Here is a 20,138-nt window from a genome sequence, read left to right on the forward strand (position 1 = left end):
CTATTCATTTGCTTCCCATCGTCTAGCATATGTACATAAAATTATTGTTAGTTGCCTGCCGATAATTTGAATATATTTTTTGAGTTAATATACGTTTCCGTATTTCTTTTCAATAATTAATGGTACCGTCAAGATATGCGTTTATTTAAATTCTGTGTTTAAATCGTGCATTGCAAAACTTCTGTTACGTAACACGTTCTAACCGACTGTATACAAATTTCAGTTTGAACTTGAAACACTTATTTTTTGACCTTACAAATTTTCAAATTAATTTAATTTGAATTAGTAATTTTAATAATTATTTATATTTTCATTCGTTTCATTTGAATTGGAAAATTAACTCCTGATGCATTTTCATAACAGCATATGTAACATTTAATATAATCAGTCTTGTGTAACAATTTTTTTTTAAATTATTTATCTCGGGGGTAATTTTTTTTTGCTCGTTTGTAAGCTATTTCCACTCTCGATGTAAATTGATCTTGAATTAGAAAAAAAAAAAATTAATGACAATGAATAATATTTTTCATTTCCATGCAAATAGACGTAAGTGTAAGAAATATGGGTTGGGTTCGTCGCCTGTTATATAATCAAATTCTTTGGCGTTACTCAATAGGATTCAAAGTACAGCATTTTTTTTTTCATATTTATAGCTTATTTTAATCGTTCAATTTATGTAATAAAGCAGTCATAATCTTGAAACAAAGACTGTTATTATTAAGAACGAATATGAAAAATATTGCAATTATATCAAACATTATTTTCAAATTTAGACACTCATGTATTTTTCTATAACTTAAAAAAAAACGTAAATTATTTCACATGCGACAGTATACTAATAAACAGCATCTATTAAATGAAAAATAAAAACTGTATCCTGAAACTAGTTATTATTACAACTGGTTTAAAAATGCAATTGCATAATAGGTCAATATAAACATATATTCATTGACATAATGATAAAAATAACTTTAATCAATAAATAATGTATTTATTGATTATCGCAAATATCAATTGTTGTTATTAAGAAAAAAGAAATGTTCATCCATAAAGAAACGTGTATTTTGATTACATAATGTTACATTTATTCATGGAAATGACAATCAAGATATGCGTTATCTCTAGAAGAAGTAAAAGTTTGCTGAAGATTTACGACCTCAGATATATCCGGGAGCCTGCAGTTTTGGCACTTGCCAAAAAAAAGAAGTGTAACTGTATGAGGTGCACATAATCAATACAATTGTCTGTGACAAAGAGGGGTCGTTAGTAAACAATTATGCAAAAAAAAAATGTCCGCAATAAAAGTGGAGCCTTTTTGCAAAGTGTATTTATACCTTAGGGTTTACGTTATGTTCTGTTTTTTTTTGTTGTTTTGTTTTGTTTGCTCTGAAAGAAAAGTGAAGATGGTCTGATGGCGAGAGAGATGAGAACACGTGTTATTGTGCCGGTCGAATCTACCTGTCGCATATAGTGGAATACAGGTATAGCGGAGCGTGCAAGTGAGTTGGAATAGGTAACCTCCACACGGGTCGTCACTGCCCAGGTAGGCAAGCAGTTAACTACGAAAAAAAAACATTTTTGTGGTGGGGTGGGAGGTGGGGTATGGGACAACGGTTCACTGCTGTACCTTTGCTAGCGGTCAACAGTCTTGGCTACGATATCGGCCCGGCAACACGCAGTACGCGAACACCACAGACGAAAAATTTACAGATACATAACAGAGAACTTCTCTTCCGATAGGAATCGACATCCTAATAGCATATACTCAAATAAATAAGTGTGTGCATCCTGTTGACAAAACGATAACCAGGATAAAACTAAATAAACTCTTGTGCTTTGTGTTAAAGTCCCAGGATTATGGTGATCTCTTTTGGATTATAGTGTCTTTAGCGATAGTGCACGATGCCTAAGGTTTTTCTCATCAAGGAGCGGCTCCTTCAGCAGCAGCTTAGGCTGTTGGAGTCCCAAAACGCTGCAGCCACCAAGAACGAACTACTTGGTGACTCGTCGTCTGCCCAACCGCTGTCCCTCATAGTCCAGAAAAAAGATGGTAAGCAGAAGAGTAATCGAATCGAATACGATTTTAATTCAGCGAAGTAAACTGTTGCGCAAGCGACGAACCCAAGTTATCTCCTGCTTGCGGTTTTTCCCCGATGGGATTTTAATAGGTTGCGGTCGAATCGAAGGAATTCATAAACGGTTTCCTAGTTGTCTCCGTAAAAGTAAAAACCACTGAATGCGACGACAACAATAATAATAATAGTACAGAAAACAGATAATTCTAATTTATTTATCTTGGGAATTTGAAATTCAAAACGACGTATTTCGTGCGACAAACAACGGGAGAACAGACTCTATCCTACAATTATTTTGCATCATTTCCATACACGAAAAATATAATCCTGTGATTCACGGTTTTCAAATTATTTAATGATGAAGTCAGATTCGTGATACATATATATTCCGGTAGACAATTTACATTTCCATGAAAAACAATTAATAAACATTTTTCTCTCTTTTTTTTTCTCTCATCCTGCTTATTGTGTATGCATGCAATTTACACGAAACATTATGAACTTTAATATTAAAGAAATGTCTACGTTCATAAATATTCAAATCCAGTTTTATTTATTTACATGATGTAAAATAAAATTATGTTTTACTTCTATTCAAATATTTACATTTAGTACGCTACTCGTTACGGTGCTAATATATAAATCATATTAGTTTTATGTATTAGCATTCAGACAACAAACAAATTCATTTAATCTTTTGATATTTGTTTTAATTTTCATATTAACTCTATAAATTTAAGTACGTATAAAAAACATTTCATGTAGCAGTAAATATTTTTTATATAAAAATAATAGCAAATTTAGATTAATTTAAGGTATTATGTAAGAGAGTATTAAAATTTGAGACATTTATTACACCATTTTATGATCTTAGTAATGGAGACTTTGGACAAAGCGAATTTGCCTTGAACTACATTTTCTTTGCTATACTTAAGAAGTATACTTAAGAAGTATACTAAAATATATTTAAAGTATTATGAGATGACTTCCTTTGTTGTATTAAAAAAATGGTCGTGGCTGTGGGGGAGTTTGAATATTTTCATTAAACAATGATCGCTGAAGAATCGCTTTTGTTGGATGCATATACGTCTGAATATAATGGAACAGTTATCCTGTCCACGAACGGTTTGAAGACGTGAGGGAAGGACCAGTCCCGATATTACTATTTAAATCACGTCGTCCTTGGCAACGCACTTGCGCAAGAAGCCGGACGCCGCCGTTCACATTTAAAGAAAACCATTATCAAAAACAAAAAAAACAAAAAAAAAGAATCAGTGAAACAAAAGGAGAAGAAAAAGTGTCCCGGGTTCCATTTCTGTACCTGCGTTGAAATCGCCGCGAGTCGGAAACCCGAAAAAATCTGTCCGATCAAATGACGCCATAGATATCGAAACACAGTTATGCCATTACGGTGGGATGAAACGGATTATTTATGCGATCAGCATACTGACAATGACATTTGCATCGGCTAAAGGGAACCGCGAACGCACAAGCAAACGCTTATTTGCATCAGGTGTAAAAATACAAAGAAGGAAACGGGGATTGTATTATGCCTGTCCCTCATTTTTATAGACACGAAATGAATTCTTTCATGTACGAACGAACACTCGCCAAGCACTCTGAGGTCAACCAGAATCACACCGGCAAAACACGGCTTCCACATCAGAGCACACTATTCTCTATTCCAATAATCCGCTTCATTAATTTCGTTATTCATTTCAAGAGAACAACTATATTATATTTGCATTTGCATTTTCTTCCTGCTCGCTCGTTCATTTCACTACCGCAGATGAATTCCGATAGTAAAAAATGAACTGGATGAAAGAAATGTTGATCATGACCCACAAAAGAGTTATAACATCGCCGGAGAAAGTCCGTTTGTTTGTTTTTTTTTTCTTCTTGTATGCGCGCAAGAGAGAGAAGAGCACTTTCTAAGCAATTTCTCCGCGCATCACAAGAAGCTGTATGCTGTAATAGGTGTTGTACATAACCCAAAGTGAAACTGGGACCTTGAACTTACGCACTTCCTCCCCAATACAACAACTTTCTTTCATCCAGCCCCACACAAAGCATGAATGGTCTTAAATAAAATATATAAATATCCCTTCCATGTCTTAGCATTTAAATACTTGAAATATTTTGCAATAAGGCTCTTGTGCAACCGCACCAAAATAAGTGTGTCACCTTTGTTCACTTCCAACGCGTTCTGGTAAAATGGAGCGAAGGGTCAAACGCAATTTCATGCTCTACTTATTCCTGCGTTGAAATGATAAATGAAAAGTTTAAATATTGATCAAACGTAAATCGCTGCAAGGATTTAAAACAAAATAATCGTTTATTTTTGATCTCTCGTTGTAGAAACCAATTAGTTCGTGTTTTTTCTTATTCGAATTTGACAGGCAATTTCCTGGATAAACGCGGTATACTTTCAACCTTCAATATCTAATCGATTTCTTTTGGAGACGCTATTGAAGCGCGAAGGTTAATTGGTGGATTGAAAAATTAATTTACTAAACTCAATAAATAAATATGTGATTACTCTTGGAGTTCTGTTTGTTGTTTGCGATGGAGCAAACGCTTGTAGTCGCGACGTTTCTTTGTTACGTGTTGAAAGGATCCTTGACACCCTTTTCGGTGCCCCGTCTAGTCGCCGGATGTGAGACCGTCTGTAACGATGCAATGTCAAGTTTTATAGTTCAACAATGAACAACGGAATCTTAGTTGAAATTCCGTAATTTAAAATGTACATGGTGAAAATGTAGATTAAATTTTGTATAAAGTATGGAATTAGACGTCCGTGCGTATAAAATTAGAATAAATTGTGGAAAGAATGAGGTCCTAAATTTGATGGCCCTGGCGAAAAAATGGTCGAACGGCGTCCTTGGAATAATCATAAATTGTTTCGGTCTATGAATCGCTAAAAGGCTAGAAGCCAATAACCGCGGCACACTCAAAAACCAGAAAGAATCGCAAACGGAGAAGCAAAAAAAAAACAAACTATAGCAGACAACTATCGAATTATACGTTGTTTTTATTTCTAAATTTTAAAATGTGCGTTTTTGGGCGACTCAATGAAAACGATTCAACGCATACCGGTTTCACCCCATCGGTGGTGCAGGTGCTTCTATCTAACAAACGCAACCTTTAGGCTCAAAATTATCTTGCATCATAGTTAAAAAAAAAATAAAGCTCGTTTCCAAATTTTTAAAGAAATTATACGAAGTAAAAATCACCAGAAACACCTGCAAATGATCAAAAGTCGACCATCTGCAAATTAGAATGTAAATCGATTTCACGCAACGTCATTATGAAGTAAGTTTTTTTTTTTATAATGAAATGATCTAAAGAATCGTGCGTTTCATTAAAGGTTAGTTAATAGCCAAAACAAAAAATACATCGGCATAAAACCAACAAGTTCAATTAGTTGTAAAGTATTACTAAATATAATGTGGTAAGAATTTCGTTGGGATAAAAAATGGTTTGATATTATATTATTCAAGGCTAGTAAATAGAAGAGTGCTCTATCGGGTCAGTGAAACCGAAAATGTTAAATCGTCGAGTCATCTCAAGGTTACTACTCATTATAGACGCGTTTTTATACAATATACTCGATTACTTTACAAGATTTTTAACAATTAATATAAAAGACTCGGTTTTACGCAATGGTAACTTATTTGAAGAGGGGGAGAGAGGGATATGGTTATTGTAAGGCGACATTGGCAATTGCTTTTCCCAGCGGCCTTCGTCGGTTTGCGCTAAGAAATAAACAGCTATATCGCTGCAGTAAATCGTCTGAATGTTGCGGCCATGAAATGGAACAGCGCAATTAAAATGATTTACGTTTAACCTTTATTTATGTGTGTCTTTCTGCTGCAGAAAAATCGGAGCACCGGGAAAGAGCAACGAGCAGCCCGCAGCTGGAGGAATCCGCCAAGAAGGAGTCTGTCCCGCCTAGAAGATTCATCTCATCCATTTTAGGAGGTGATGTTCCCTATGGAAGCAGAGGCCACGTCCTCACCAGAGCAGAGAGAAAAGAATACGCACCGATCGTACCACCGGACAAGCAGAGTCTTCCCGTCACCCAGAAACCCCCAGAGAATGTTCCTACAGCTCCACAAAACTTAGCGCCTGTACGTTGCTCGGTCATTCAAAGAACTCCAAAACCTACTTCGAAAAGGGAGGAAGACGCCGACGTGCGGCTCCCTTCGGTTCCCGTCGTCCAGGAACCCGAACAAGAACAACCTATAGATTATCACATACCTAAGCGTCGGGGAGAAACAGAAGATGAGAACGAGGAACGCAGAGATAGGGAACAGAGGCGCAGCAACTGCCACAAAATATCGAAACCTTTAATCTCAGGCAGAGCTATCGTTGGCAAACTACCAACAACAATATCGGCAGCTGCTGGACATGGAAGAGGCTCGAGCGGTGCGCAAGGAAATACAAACCAAACAACCAGCAACACCTCATCTTCGGGTGGATCTATTAATTTCACCTCATCTTCTGGAGGAGGTGCAGGTGGAGCGTTGGGAGGCGGCACCGGTGGCGGTGGAATGAATCCCGGAAGAGATGGTCGACAAAATTACGGACCAAGTAGTCCTCCGACAGGCAGTCTTCCACCGTTTTACGAATCCCTGAAAGGCGGCAACAACAACAACAATTATAACGCCAACAGTAATTTCGGTTACAACATTATAAATGGTCACCAGAACATGGATACTGGTCAAGAAATCAATCTTAACCTGAATGGAAACCAAAGTCCTCCAAAGCAATACTCTACTCTACAAAACGCCTCATACGGCTTGGTTATGAAAGACGAAGTCGATCTTGATATTTACGAAACCAAAATTGACCCTATGGGAAATTTACTTCCAAACTCGTATTCCGGCTACGATGAGAGTATGATGGTCGATATGGTAACCGGAGCCGTCGTGGATCCGATGCAATTTACCGCGACGCTTACGTTCTCCAGCTCCGCAGAGCACGCTTTATTGGAAAGCCTATCAGATGCTGCAGACCTCAGCACGTTCCTTCAACGACTTCCTAGTGATGAGAACGAAAAGGGAATATTACATTCCCCATCCATCACTCCCGACAGCTCACAAATTCAGAACGTCGATAATATGGATCAATTTTCCGATCACCTACTCAATCGCTCGTACACAAACAATGAACGCTTCAACCAGCACAACCAATTTCCAAAAATGTACCAAGATAACCTCCCATCCTATCCAGTCAACAATGACAGTATGGTGCAGATGCAGCAACAGCAGCAAATGTTATCCCCCAGTCTGTCCTTCAACGGAAGCGGTTTGGACCTGGACTCTCCGACCACGATGTCATTGCCGTCCCCAGGCGCTGCAAGCTGCTCCCTCGACGGCGGTTCCCACAATGACAACGGCAGTTTGAGTCCTCCAGCTAATGTGAGTGCTCGTAGGAATTCATCAAGCAATGATTCGCCCGGGCGAGTTAATGTTATGCAACGAAGGGTAAGCAAACAAATTGATCTAGGCATACAGTTAACTTCATTTACTATTAGCCAAAATCAAAGTTTTGCTTTGCCTTGAAATTAAAGAACACATTAAAAATGAGTTGTGAAACTCTGTAACTTAATATTCAATTATTTGTTATAGCTGGGCTTGTCATCGGATGTCCAATTGGAATTTGTAAATGGCGGTCATGGTATTAAAAATCCGTTGGCTAGTCAGGATACAATAAGGACAACTTCGAGGACGGAAGAGAAACCAAAAGTTGCATCTATCACGACAGAGGATGGACAATCACATTTTTGCTGTCGCATTTGCAACAAAACCTTTGCCTTGCAACGTCTGCTCAATCGTCATATGAAATGCCATTCGGACGTTAAGCGCTATTTATGCACGTTTTGCGGAAAGGGATTCAACGACACTTTCGATCTTAAGAGGCACACCAGAACGCACACAGGTAATTATTAATGATTTAACAGTATTCCGAACATAACTATAACTGTTTTCTTTCATTTCCAGGTGTGAGACCTTACAAATGCAGTCTTTGCGAGAAGTCCTTCACACAGAGATGTTCCTTGGAATCTCACTGTCTAAAAGTGCACGGTGTACAGCACCAATACGCATATAAAGAAAGACGAACCAAAGTCTATGTTTGCGAAGAGTGTGGCCACACCACGAGCGAACCAGAGGTCCACTACATCCATCTCAAAGAGAAGCACCCTTACAGTCCAGCCCTGCTCAAATTCTACGACAAAAGACACTTTAAGTTCACTAACTCTAATTTCGCTAACATGCTTCTCCAAGTACGTACCTAAATATTTTATTATTATTATTTGCACATTACTAAACATTGACAAACAAAAACATATTCTTATCGGTGTCTCTATTTCCAGTGATACGAAGAGTCATTGGAAGGCAGACACGAACCGCTCAGGACTGGATCTGCACAGATCCGGCCCTGGCATTATTATTTATTTATTATAACCGTCCTAGTGACTAATTATTAATATTTAATTAATGATAATTGGAAATCGAACACTCACTCAAACATTGTCGGTATCTCTCTTATTCCAGGGCTTGAACAGTTGAAAGTTGAGAAAGAGAACGCGACTTTTGAATCTTCGAGCGGAAGAGCGACAAAATATTATTAATCTGTTTTTTTTATTTTTATTTTATTATTTTTTTTTTTACTTCTGTGATAATTTTTTTGTTATTTAATGATTGAGAATCTCTGTAGGGCAAGTTGAGACTCTTCGACAAGCCAACTCTTTTTTATATGTATATTACTTTAAGGTACTGTAACTGATGCAATGAACAACTGGGCTGAAATAGTTTTACATATTTTAACACTCAATTTTTTTTAGTAATAACAATTTGTGCGTTTCACGTGTCTATTTTTTTTTGTCTCTATTCAACAGCAGCAACTTCCGCGAAAGAAAGAAGAAGAAGAAGAAAAACAAAAGAAAATTATTTTAGCGAACGGACTGAATTATTGTTATTTAATTTAAATACATTAAAAATCGGGTTATTTGTGCAATCGGTGACTGGTTTAAGTTTATCATTATTTTTTTTTGTTTAAATATTTTTTTTTTTGGGGAATTATTTAAGATGTAGACATATTTTGTGTATATTACTATTTAAAGCATATATATATGAAAAAATTGAATACGACTCTGCTTTGGGGCGATGTTAGAATTTAGAAAGAGTTCAGCAAAAATTATTTATGCAAAAATATATATATATAATATAAAATTTAGATAACTTTTACTCTCTTTCGTGGTTTCGGTGTATTATATAGTTAAGGGTTATTTTCTAAACTTTAACACGTCCCAAAAAGAACACTGCATAGATTTTCTTCATTTGTTTTCATTCTGGTGCTTCTAATTTATTATTTTTGGTGCTGTAATATCGAAAACACAAAAACTAGATTGAAGTCGATCTATGTGTTTTTTTTTATATATATAATATATTTGAAACAACCTTTGTATATATTTTTATATAAGTTAATCTACTTTAAGTACCTACTACTGAATAATTGAAGTCAATTCAATTTTGCCAGTACCTAATATAAATTAAATTCTTCCCAATTTTAATTTTTTTTTTACATAAAACAGTATTCTATTATACTTCTATTAGTAGTGTTTAGCAATTTTTTGTATTGTTCCATTTTGTGACTGTAGTAGAATTTATGAAATACTTATTAACTTGTGTGTTTTATTACGATAATCTGTAGAAAGAAAATTAGCTTTAAAGAAACGAAATCTTAAAAAAAATAATTCTGAAATTTGTTCGTTCGGTGTTTAATTGTGTAAATGGGGAAAACGTTCGGTTTTTTTCTGTAAACTTTTATGTCTCACTATTCACATTCTCTATTATTGTAGATCAAAGTATATATATTTTTTCCATCTACAACTTGTTATATAATAATAATAAATTATATAAATATTATAAACATTTGTCTTTTAATTTCTTTCCCAATTTATTCCCACATTAACAATATATTATTATAGTATAATCAAATTCATATTTTTTTTTGTTAAAACATTAAATCCAGTAAGTTACAGGCTTGTACTTCATGATTAAAAGCTTATCATACAATTACTAAGTATACTGATTATCCTTATCCACACTTTTGTCTAGTATTTATTTTGGGACACGAAACAAATGGTCATGAGTGATAAACATTGTCATATTATAAAGTCCCAACGAAATAAAAATAGAATCGATAAGAAACTTAGAAGACTTCAGCCTTCAGAAGTTTGGACTCGCCACGAAGATGATTTCCAGGATTGCCAGCTAATAAACTCCAAAAACTGGATCACGAATTGGGAAATTAATTGAGAATGTAAATTGAGGTTTCGGCATATACATTATTAATGAATGATTAAGGATTTGTTGACAATATTATTAAGAATTCAAGCAAAAGTAAAATATCAGACTTGAGAGGATATAGTTGTAGGGTTTTGCTTTCTGTTGTAAAAGAAATAAATAAAGTATTCCTAATATAATTTATTGAGAGTAATTTTATAATACAATATTTACGAGTATATGAGATAAAAATTGGACCTGTATATAATATATATCAATACATGCATATAAATAGAGGAAAACTACATACAAAATATTTCTTGTTCAGTTGAATGTATATAGTTGTATAAAAAACAAGTTCCGCAAAAAGAGTTAAGATATTATTGAAAATACACATTTTTTCATGTAATATCCACATTATATAAGAGAATATATGAAAATATTCTTACATTTTGGCATAAATAATGTAATCGCAGCTTTTTGTACAATAATTATTCAGTTTCATTGTTATTAATATTTTTTTTTTCACTTCACTTCTTTATATAAGATTGTAAACTAACAATACACTAATACAGAAAGATACAATATTCCGTCCTTAAATAATACTTAATCTATTAGTAGCCGTTTAGACATTATCAATATTTACAAAATGGAGATCAAAAAAAAGAAAAAGTTGTATAATGTGCAAATAGCATTATTATAGTATTATATATCGTCACACGGAACTAAAGACTACGTAAAAATCAGTACAAAAGCATCGTCTGGCAGTCTTCCAATTAAAATAAAGTCTTATATAAATAAAGAATACTCAAATGAAAATAAACAATGTGATATGTCATAAATTAAAGATCTTAAAATCTAAATGAAATATTAATTTATACAATAAATAAAACAATCGTAATCTTTTCTCTCCTCATCACAAAACAAACAAAAAAAAAATGAAATTCTATCACAAATTTTGTAGATAAATCAAATTAATCTTTAAATACAAAATCGAAGTTGTCATCCAATCGGAAAAATTAATCCTATTTAGCGGCAAAATGTGTTTTAATCTTCACATGAGTAAATATTGGTGTCATCAAAGTAGTAGTATGCATTGTTTAATTATATTTTGACACAGCACTTGGAATTCCAATCTCCACGTTTAATAAAATTTAATCTAATTGTGCAAAATTCAAAACGTTCTTTGTCTTCCAATAATCGCAGTGCGAGTAATTTTGAGCTGGCAAAACGTCTTGTCCGACCACCAAGACTTTGTTGTTCGGAGATTCGGTTTGTACTTTTCCATGCCACACGAAATGGTAGAATAGCTGTTGAATCGCAGAGACATACCTGCGCTGTTCCGGAGTCTTCGGTTCGTATCTTCCCAAAATAGCATCCACGTCGGAATCAGCGTCTGAAATGTTCTGCTCTCCTCGGGTCTGAGTCACAATGTAGAAAGTGGTGTTATGCATCTGGGAGGTAATTTCTAATAATGGACAAACTTTACGAATATCCGATATCATTTGACTTAAACCTTTGTAGGTTTTTGGATACATTTCAAGTGCCTCTTCGGACAGGTTCAGTTTACCCAAACCGGAGTTTCTCACGTGATACGAAATCAAATCCTCGCCCCACACTTTGTGCTTCATTAACAGTTTAGATGAAGCAGCGGAATGCGCGGTTGAGCCTAACACCAGTTTCACTGGCAAACCTTGTTCGTTGGACCAAACTTCAGATGGATCTTCTTTCAAAATCTTTCCATCCAGTACCATCCATTGGTGACGGTGTTCATCTTGAATCGGCAGATCTGGTTGTGGTTTTCTCCATGTATCTTCGATTGCTTCCATCAGAGATTCCGGTTCCATTTCGCGGAGGCAATCGACATCTTTACAATTAGTTGCTTTCAAGAAACTGATATTTTCTTTTTCTGATTCCGCCAATGTTTTCTTAGGATACAGAGCACCCCCTGACGTGGCCCAAGCGCGCGCAAAGTACTTTTCAGCTCCATTCATTGTAGATAATGCAGTTACCAAAGTCGCACCTATATGAATAAAACATTCATTAATCTTCGGTTAAGTGATATTAAAGGATTAATTTTACCTGCTTGATGACCAAACAGGGTAACAGCATTAGGATCTCCTCCGAAATGCTGAATATTTAACTTCACCCATTTCAAAGCAGCCATTATGTCGCTCAAAGCATAATTTCCACTTGTGTGAGGATATACATCTTTACTTAACACGTCTAATGCTAAGAAACCCAAGACACCCATACGGAAATTTGGACGAACGAATAGGACGTCACGAGATCTAATAAATAGTGATAATGTAATTAAATGATTTTACGTGAATATAATCAGACGTACCTAGCGTATCTTGAAGACGGCCTCATTTTACCAGGTGATCCTCCAATAAAGCTTTCAGCTCCTATAAGCACGATCACTGGAAGAGGCGAATCGTAGCGAACATAAGGAGTAACAACATCAAGAGTAAGGCAATCTTCTACACCAATCGTAGTTCCATTACTGAGTATTTGAAGGCAAGATTCAGTTGCATTGTGAGCTAAAAATGTTCCATTCCAACAGTAATCCATATTATCTAAAGGCATAGCAGATCGGAATCTAAGCTCATCTATCGGTGGTCTTGCGTACGGAATTCCTCGGAAGGCAATACCTCCATCGTTCAATATTCTATAAGATATATTTATTGGCATAATTGGTTTAATAATAGCAATAATCTTACCCTTCCACTTTTCCGCAACCAGTAACAGTTTCAATAAATTTGTTATCTTTCATTTCAAAAACCCCATCAGTACTTGTACCAGTAGGCAGTATTACTGCCACTATTATAATAAGTAGCAAAATGAATACTAAAAAGGCACTAATTGCACATCTGTAAGCTTTCATCTTTTGTCCGCATGTCGGTTCATCGTCTTGCTTTTCCACATCTTTGTCGTCCTAAAACCAAAAAAAAATATAATTATTTTATCCACTTAATCGACGATCTAATCCAATACTTACATCCAATGGTATATTTTTCATTCCGTCATTCTTATTATCCGCAGTCTTATCTCCATCATCCAAAGTTTCCATTGAAGCCAATCCGGCTTTTGTTTGATTCTCAAGATCACCATCCTTCTTTTTCTTATTGGAGAATACAGAAACAATAGGTAATCTCAATTGGATACCCTTTTTCTCCTTCAAATCGTTACCTTTTTCCACTGAAATGATTCCACGTAAATAAACATAATATAAATGCATACAAATAGATATATTTACCATCTTCGTCGACGATCAATTTGGACTTTCTAAATGGATTCGGCAACTTGATCTTTGCTTGAGACATCAAAGAATCATCCTTCTCCTTGTCAACTAGTTCAGTGGCTTCCTCCGCCTGACCTTCTGAATCACCATCCTGCAAGATAGACACGATCGAATAAAAAAAAAACTTCCGATTAGCAATATGCAAATGTGAATTTCGTTACCTTGCATTTCTCTTTGGATTTGCTCCTGGTGAAGAAGCCAGGCATCAAAATGCCTCCAGTTGGGATCTTTTTGGGCTTGACTTCTTTGATGTTATCGGCCTTTATTTTTCCACATGTTTCTTGTACTCGGCAATCCGTCGTATCTTGATTTTCCGCTGCAGAGATCTTATCGTGTGCCTTATTCTCGTCATTCATTTTCTTCTCTCGTTCTTCCATCTCAATGTCCTTCTTATCGTCGCTTAATCCGCTCATTTTATATGATTATGGCTGCAAACGATTTGAATATTAATAATAAAAAAACAAACCGATGATCATTTCTGATTTAAATTAGATATAAGCATCTTCTGAGATTATTCAATTATTGAAAAACCGTTCATCCGTAAATCTTGTATTATTAATGAGCTCATAAATTAATTAATTTAATACCGCTTTATTCGAATTATTATTCATAGTCCTTTAAGTGTACATTTATATGCATGATGTAACAGAATTACCACTTGCGTTTATCAAATGTATCCACCTACAGAATAATTGTATAAAGTGGAATGAAAATTTACTTAATTTCTTAAGTCATGCAACAGGAAATATTGCCAGACAGAAATTATTGAATTAATTAAATAAACTTAATTAATATTGGTTATCAATTCAAATAAGTGTTCAAATAGTATTGCTACTTGGTGTTTGAGACAATTCAGAAATGTCTTTTTAATTTATATGAATGAGGGTGAAGAAATTACAATTCATTCAAATGATGGCATCATGGGTTGTGAGCTATAAATTAGAAACCACAATAGACAGCGACACTTACAGTAATAGAAACAAATTGGGATACAGAGATTTGTTTCAACAATGAATCATCATCCAGTCTACAGAAGATCCTCTTTAGATGAATCTTCTTTTTAAACCTTTTCCCGTTGTAATTATAATTAAAACACGAACTGAAACTTACGATCAAATTGAATGCACTATCAGCGACCACTCGAGATCATTGATATTTTAAGTACAAGACATAAATGTGGATGTTCTTGTGAATCGAAAGCAGATGGCCTAAAAGTGATCCGAAGGGGATCATGTCATTTGTAGATGTATATATAGATACATTTCCTTCCGCTTGCTTATGTAATAGAGAGAGAGAAAGAGCAAAGTCTCGATGCAAATGGAAAATTTAGGATGGAAACTGTTTCAGTGCATCATAATTTATTTCGAGTGCGATGTTTGCTTTTAATTTCAACGCTGTGTGATTTTATGACGGTGCACGGCCGAGCGGAAAATAAGAAAGGAAAACGGAAACGACTTTTGTAACGCAGCACTTGTTTCCAGCCTAATTTTTATTCACACAATTACATTCAGTAGTACTCGGCTTACATTCTCATGCGGATCATTCATTTTTTGTTAATATTAATGTATTTTTTTTTATAGTAATACTTTGTCATTAATTAAATTCTTAACTTAAAGTATATGGACAAAACATGAAATTTTACCTATTAAAATATTTTTTTACAAGAGTCGTTTTGACATATGGTCAGTTAAAGAGACACCTGCATGATCAACCTGTCCACAAATACAAATTAGGAACCACAACAACTCAGGTTTTCTTAGTGTATAATATCTTTTAATTGTTTTAAACTTTATTTTTTTAAATTCTCCCTTAGACATTAGTGGTAATAGAGAAAAATATTTAATGCTGCAGGTAAATTTGGCGCCAAAAAAAAAGGATCCTTTCCTTTAAACCATTCTTCAAGTTTAGGTAATAAAAGGTAGCTTTCTCTCCCCCAGATATAATTTCGGATCAATTTCATCGCAGGGGTTCAATTTCGAATGAATTATAAGATGTAAAACCGTTGGGACGTTCATCCAGCTCATTTGTATTCCACCCGATAATGTAAAATTCTTGTTAAACGTATTATAATTACGTGTGTACAATCTTCCATGAATATTCCATCGGCATCGGGTTTTCTTTATGTTTTTAAGAAAAAACGTGCTTCAGGTCAACGATTTGTGATGAACGGTTGTAGTAAATTGCATTCTTGTGAGTAAATTTTAACATTCGATTAATTTTAATGAATTCCTACCGCACTATTATATTTAACGGCGCGTTATACTGCATTTGTAGAATGGTGTTGGGTAACAATGGAAAATCAATATTATGATGGACAAAAAAAAATGTCAAAAGAAAAGTAAATTTAATTATTTATCTGCGAATAATAATAATAATATAGTTATTGTCGGTTTGATGGTGGTATTTCAGGGCTAAAATGCATGATATTAAGATACGAGTGATCATTAATAACAAAGCTCTCTCCAAATATTGATTTTCCTTAAATACTCCCAACGCGAAACCATGCACAGTGAAATTGCAAGAACCGCAGTGCGAAATTTTGAACACGACGACGATTTAAAGCTTGATTCTCACCTGATCGAAACACGAAACACATAGACGTCGTCCACCTTCAAACACAAAGAGAATTCGAAACAAAAAAACAAACGCGTAGCCTGTTTATTATGTATTCCGGTGGAGCTTTTTTTTTTCACTGAGGCGCGTTGCTACGGCATAAACACAACAGACGCAGCCTGGCCGGTTCGGTGCTTGGGATTGGGTAGCTGCTGCTGCCTTTTGGAAACTGGTGGTCGGTCGTTATCCTTCTTCAAAGCGCATGACTCCAGATCGCTCCTTTCCACTCTATGCGCCGTGTCTGAACAATTCTGATCCCGACAACCCCTAAAACCCAACCAACGACGAACTCCAACAACGTTCGACCACGCTGTGCCAAACCAAAAGCTAACGGATGCGGTGCCTATTTATAAACTTCAATCTTTCCACCAAACGTTCACTTTAAGACTATTTCAGGAAGCAGACCTCCCCCATTTCCTCCTATCCCGTTTCGCGAACGCATTCCTTGACTGAATTTACAGGACGTTCCCAAGAACAACTACAGCTTTCTTCATCCAAACTCCACTCACACACAAAAAAAACATAGATCTCTTTCAATGCGACTACAGAAATTTGTTTATTTATTTTTTTTAATTCCACCATGTACAAAGGAAGAAGCCAAGCCTGAGAAAGCAACTCTCCTTATTTTTTAAATGGGAAATACAGATGCAATGCAGATGCAATCAAAACGACGCGGTTCAATAGCCCCGCCGGATGATCCTCGAGGGTCAGTGGTTCTTCTTCTTTAGGAAGCGGTGACAAAATTTATTGCTTTCAAGTCGCCAAAAAGTCTGATGCTATATATTGTTCCATTGTTCAAAACTAAGTCGAAAACTAAAATAGGGATAAAAAGAAAGAACAAATCTAGTGTATAAAGCTTGCATTCCAGGAAGTTATCTGAATGATATTGATCTAAGATTTAATAGGGGAGATTATGGTGTTAAATGTCCCTAGGGTACATTTGTATTTAATACTTCTATTTATGCACATGATAATTAGGAACCCCCATAACTGTCATTACGCAATGGTCGCTTGATTTTCTCGGAACAGATGCATTAAGCTTTATTCGCCGCGCCATCTAACGATTGGTAGTAAAAGAAGGTAAAGCTTTCTTTAAAGGACGAAAATATATTATAACATGATCCTTAAAGATGGTAGCATCATACACGATACAAGATACGTTATTGATTTCAGCGTTACTGAAATATTTTGAATGAAACGATTTGACTCATCTTGACAAATTATTCAATAATATGTAATCGAACTGTTTTCAGTATAAATAAGTTAGTTTGGCTTTGGATATTTAGAATTTTCACTAGAAATATTGCAAAAAAAAAATAGATAGAATATAGAAGTAGGAAGAAAGTTTGGATATTTGTATTTGGATATTAAGGTTTCAAGTAATACATAATCGAGTAGGAAAGATAATATTATTGGTAATTTTTATAATTAAGGTGAGGAATCTTTTGAGAATGAGATCACAATTATTTATATTCGATTTGTATTCACATTTTTTGGTAGTTAATCTGAACTCAAATGTTGTTCATAGTAAATATAATGCGGTTTTTTATTAACTGAAATTTAAAAAATAAATTCTTACGGATAAAGGATTATTAAAATTAAATGAATTGACATATATTGAAAATATTTTGATGGTTTACTCAGTTTTACGTAGGTTTTGCGTTTCAAAATCCTTATGTTAAGGTCATGTAATGCCAGTCACCAATATAGAATAAAATCTAAAAGGCCGCAACATTGTCCGTATGCATCCTATATAAACATAAATCTACGGAATCGCGATATATAGTTTATTGTTGTTGTTGCTCCTTTTTCACCCGACTCCCCTATTCCTTTAGCGAGAGCTAAGTTAATTAACAGCGTTACGGTGGATGCCGTGGGACGTGAAGGCAGAACCGGTCTTAAAATTGCAATATTTTAACGTTACTTCTTTCTTTCTTTATTTTTTTTTTACATATATATTATATGTAGAAGTATACCCATACCCATACACATTCTTATTTGCCTCTCTCTAAAAGATACGCGCCATATATGCGCTTAACGTGTGGGCTACAACTATTTTATCTCTCAGGTGTTTTGAATAACAAACTCGCACAATCCACGGACGGTGTATGGAAAGTTTTCGGATATACAACATTCGCCGCACGCAATTGACATTGTCGTAAGCAATATTAGGAAGTTTAAACATCTTCATTATGTTGAAACAAAAAAATATATATAAGAGCCAAAGGACGAGAAAGTCCATTTTCGATTCCTATAGTTTTTGTTTAACTCTATATAACGATGCGACCTTCTATATATATATATATATAATATAGTGGCAAGCCTTTGTCCATAGAAGGCTGCAACCACCGCCCCCGTATATCGTCCGCCTCCGGATAATGCTTTTGCGAAAAAATTCTTCTCGCCTCTGAGTATCGCAGATAAAGAGAGAAAGACAGATATACACACACACACACATATTTATAAGGGGCTTCGGATTTAAAATTAACTATCACTGTTAAAGCAGTAAATCCGAAATGCGATTAAACTAAATTGTCACACAACAACGGATTCCCAATAAATATCGCGAACAGAAATCAGTTTATTGCAGCCCCCCCTGAAAATAAGCAACGTGCTTATTAAATTAATAACGTTTGTCGTTAAGTTTAAACGCATGGCAAATTGTAAAAGGTAACAACTGCATTGAGGGACGATGATGGTGTTTATCCATTATGCACTGAGCAGTTATATTTGCCATTAGCGACTGCTTTCGAAGTGGTTAATTAAATGCAGATTGGGCTCGAGTATCGCTGGTAATCTCTGTTGTTTCGTTCTCGGGGATTTATATATCGAATCGTTTTTGTTGCAATCAATAATGGGGCACTTAGTGTGTACGCACTGATTTGCATAAGAGCCCAGAAACTAACGTTCAAAATGTTAATTTTCATGTAGGCGTCGCGAGTTCAACGTTTCAGCCGGACGAAATGATATACACCTGATTTACTTCATTATAAATGGAAACGATTCATTATTTTTTTATTTTGTTCACAAGAAGACGTCCTCATTTCAAATAATCTCTCACGGATCACTGCTTATATGTTATATTTACTTTAAAATATCTACTTGTCTGAATGGAATATTAAAACTTAAAATACACTGTTTTCTACTCGTTATTTACGTACTAACTATATAAAGTTACCAACCTTCAGTTTACAGATCTTCTAAATGTTCAATACGAGTAACACTGATATAATTACTCTATTAAGAGTTAAAATGCACTATTTTCTACTAGTTATTTACGTACTAACTATATAAAATTACTAACCTTCAGTTTACAGATCTTCCAAATGTTCAATACGTGTAACACTGATATAATACTACTAGGAAAACTGTCATTTTAAATCACATGTTTAAAATTGATGTTGATATGAGAAATGAGCTTTGTTTATTGTAAATGTATTAAAAATAATTTTGATTTTATTTTCATATTTTGAAAAAAAATATTTATTTATCTTACCAAGGTTGATAGAAATTTGTCCATATAGAGTTGTTGATTTTTTGTTCAATAATACTTCTTTTTACTTAAATTTTAATATACAGTGGAACCTCGCTTAACTTAGAAAAATGAATTGTATGAAAAATGAGTCGCTTAACGAGTCTATCTATACTTGCTGGATTCCCCAAACATTCAGCTTTCATATGCATATATTGGATTCATTCTATCTATTATAGTTTTCGAGTAAATCAATGAAATGTTAAAACACTGCTTTTTCGAACGTTCTAATTTTTATTTGTCAACTTTGAACGTGTATTACAGCAACATGGATAAGAGCACAGGAATGTATCTATATTTTGTGGATTCTCCAAACATTC

General features: G+C 34.8%; 2 protein-coding genes across 6 annotated transcripts; one reads left to right on the forward strand and one right to left on the reverse strand.

Moving 5' to 3' along the window:
* The first annotated feature begins 1,660 nt into the window (after positions 1-1,660).
* Positions 1,661-9,012, forward strand: LOC108564689 (protein ovo). 3 transcript variants are annotated; one of them, XM_017923779.1, is made up of 5 exons: positions 1,661-2,050; positions 5,952-7,564; positions 7,709-8,018; positions 8,081-8,364; positions 8,455-9,012. In XM_017923779.1, the coding sequence occupies exons 1-5, from the start codon at positions 1,903-1,905 to the stop codon at positions 8,455-8,457; spliced, it is 2,358 nt and encodes a 785-aa protein (XP_017779268.1). In that variant the 5' UTR covers positions 1,661-1,902; the 3' UTR covers positions 8,458-9,012. The 3 variants fall into 3 exon arrangements, with proteins under 3 accessions (XP_017779268.1, XP_017779267.1, XP_017779270.1); XM_017923778.1 differs by having other exon boundaries at positions 8,081-9,012; XM_017923781.1 differs by having other exon boundaries at positions 5,952-7,498; positions 8,081-9,012.
* Positions 9,013-10,664: 1,652 nt separating this feature from the next.
* Positions 10,665-19,670, reverse strand: LOC108564690 (neurotactin). 3 transcript variants are annotated; one of them, XM_017923783.1, is made up of 8 exons: positions 19,591-19,670; positions 13,835-14,101; positions 13,629-13,764; positions 13,371-13,570; positions 13,093-13,307; positions 12,717-13,040; positions 12,452-12,660; positions 10,665-12,392 (listed from the first exon to the last, which is right to left on the reverse strand). In XM_017923783.1, exons 2-8 carry the CDS (start codon positions 14,084-14,086, stop codon positions 11,524-11,526), a joined length of 2,205 nt encoding a protein of 734 aa, XP_017779272.1. In that variant the 5' UTR covers positions 14,087-14,101; positions 19,591-19,670; the 3' UTR covers positions 10,665-11,523. The 3 variants fall into 3 exon arrangements, with proteins under 3 accessions (XP_017779272.1, XP_017779273.1, XP_017779271.1); XM_017923784.1 differs by lacking the exon at positions 19,591-19,670 and adding an exon at positions 19,469-19,549; XM_017923782.1 differs by lacking the exon at positions 19,591-19,670 and adding an exon at positions 16,248-16,707 and having other exon boundaries at positions 10,666-12,392.
* Positions 19,671-20,138: the final 468 nt, after the last annotated feature.

The sequence above is a fragment of the Nicrophorus vespilloides genome, unplaced genomic scaffold (assembly GCF_001412225.1).
Source record: "Nicrophorus vespilloides isolate i.1.1-1 unplaced genomic scaffold, Nicve_v1.0, whole genome shotgun sequence".
In the NCBI taxonomy this organism is placed as follows: Eukaryota; Metazoa; Arthropoda; class Insecta; order Coleoptera; family Silphidae; genus Nicrophorus; species Nicrophorus vespilloides.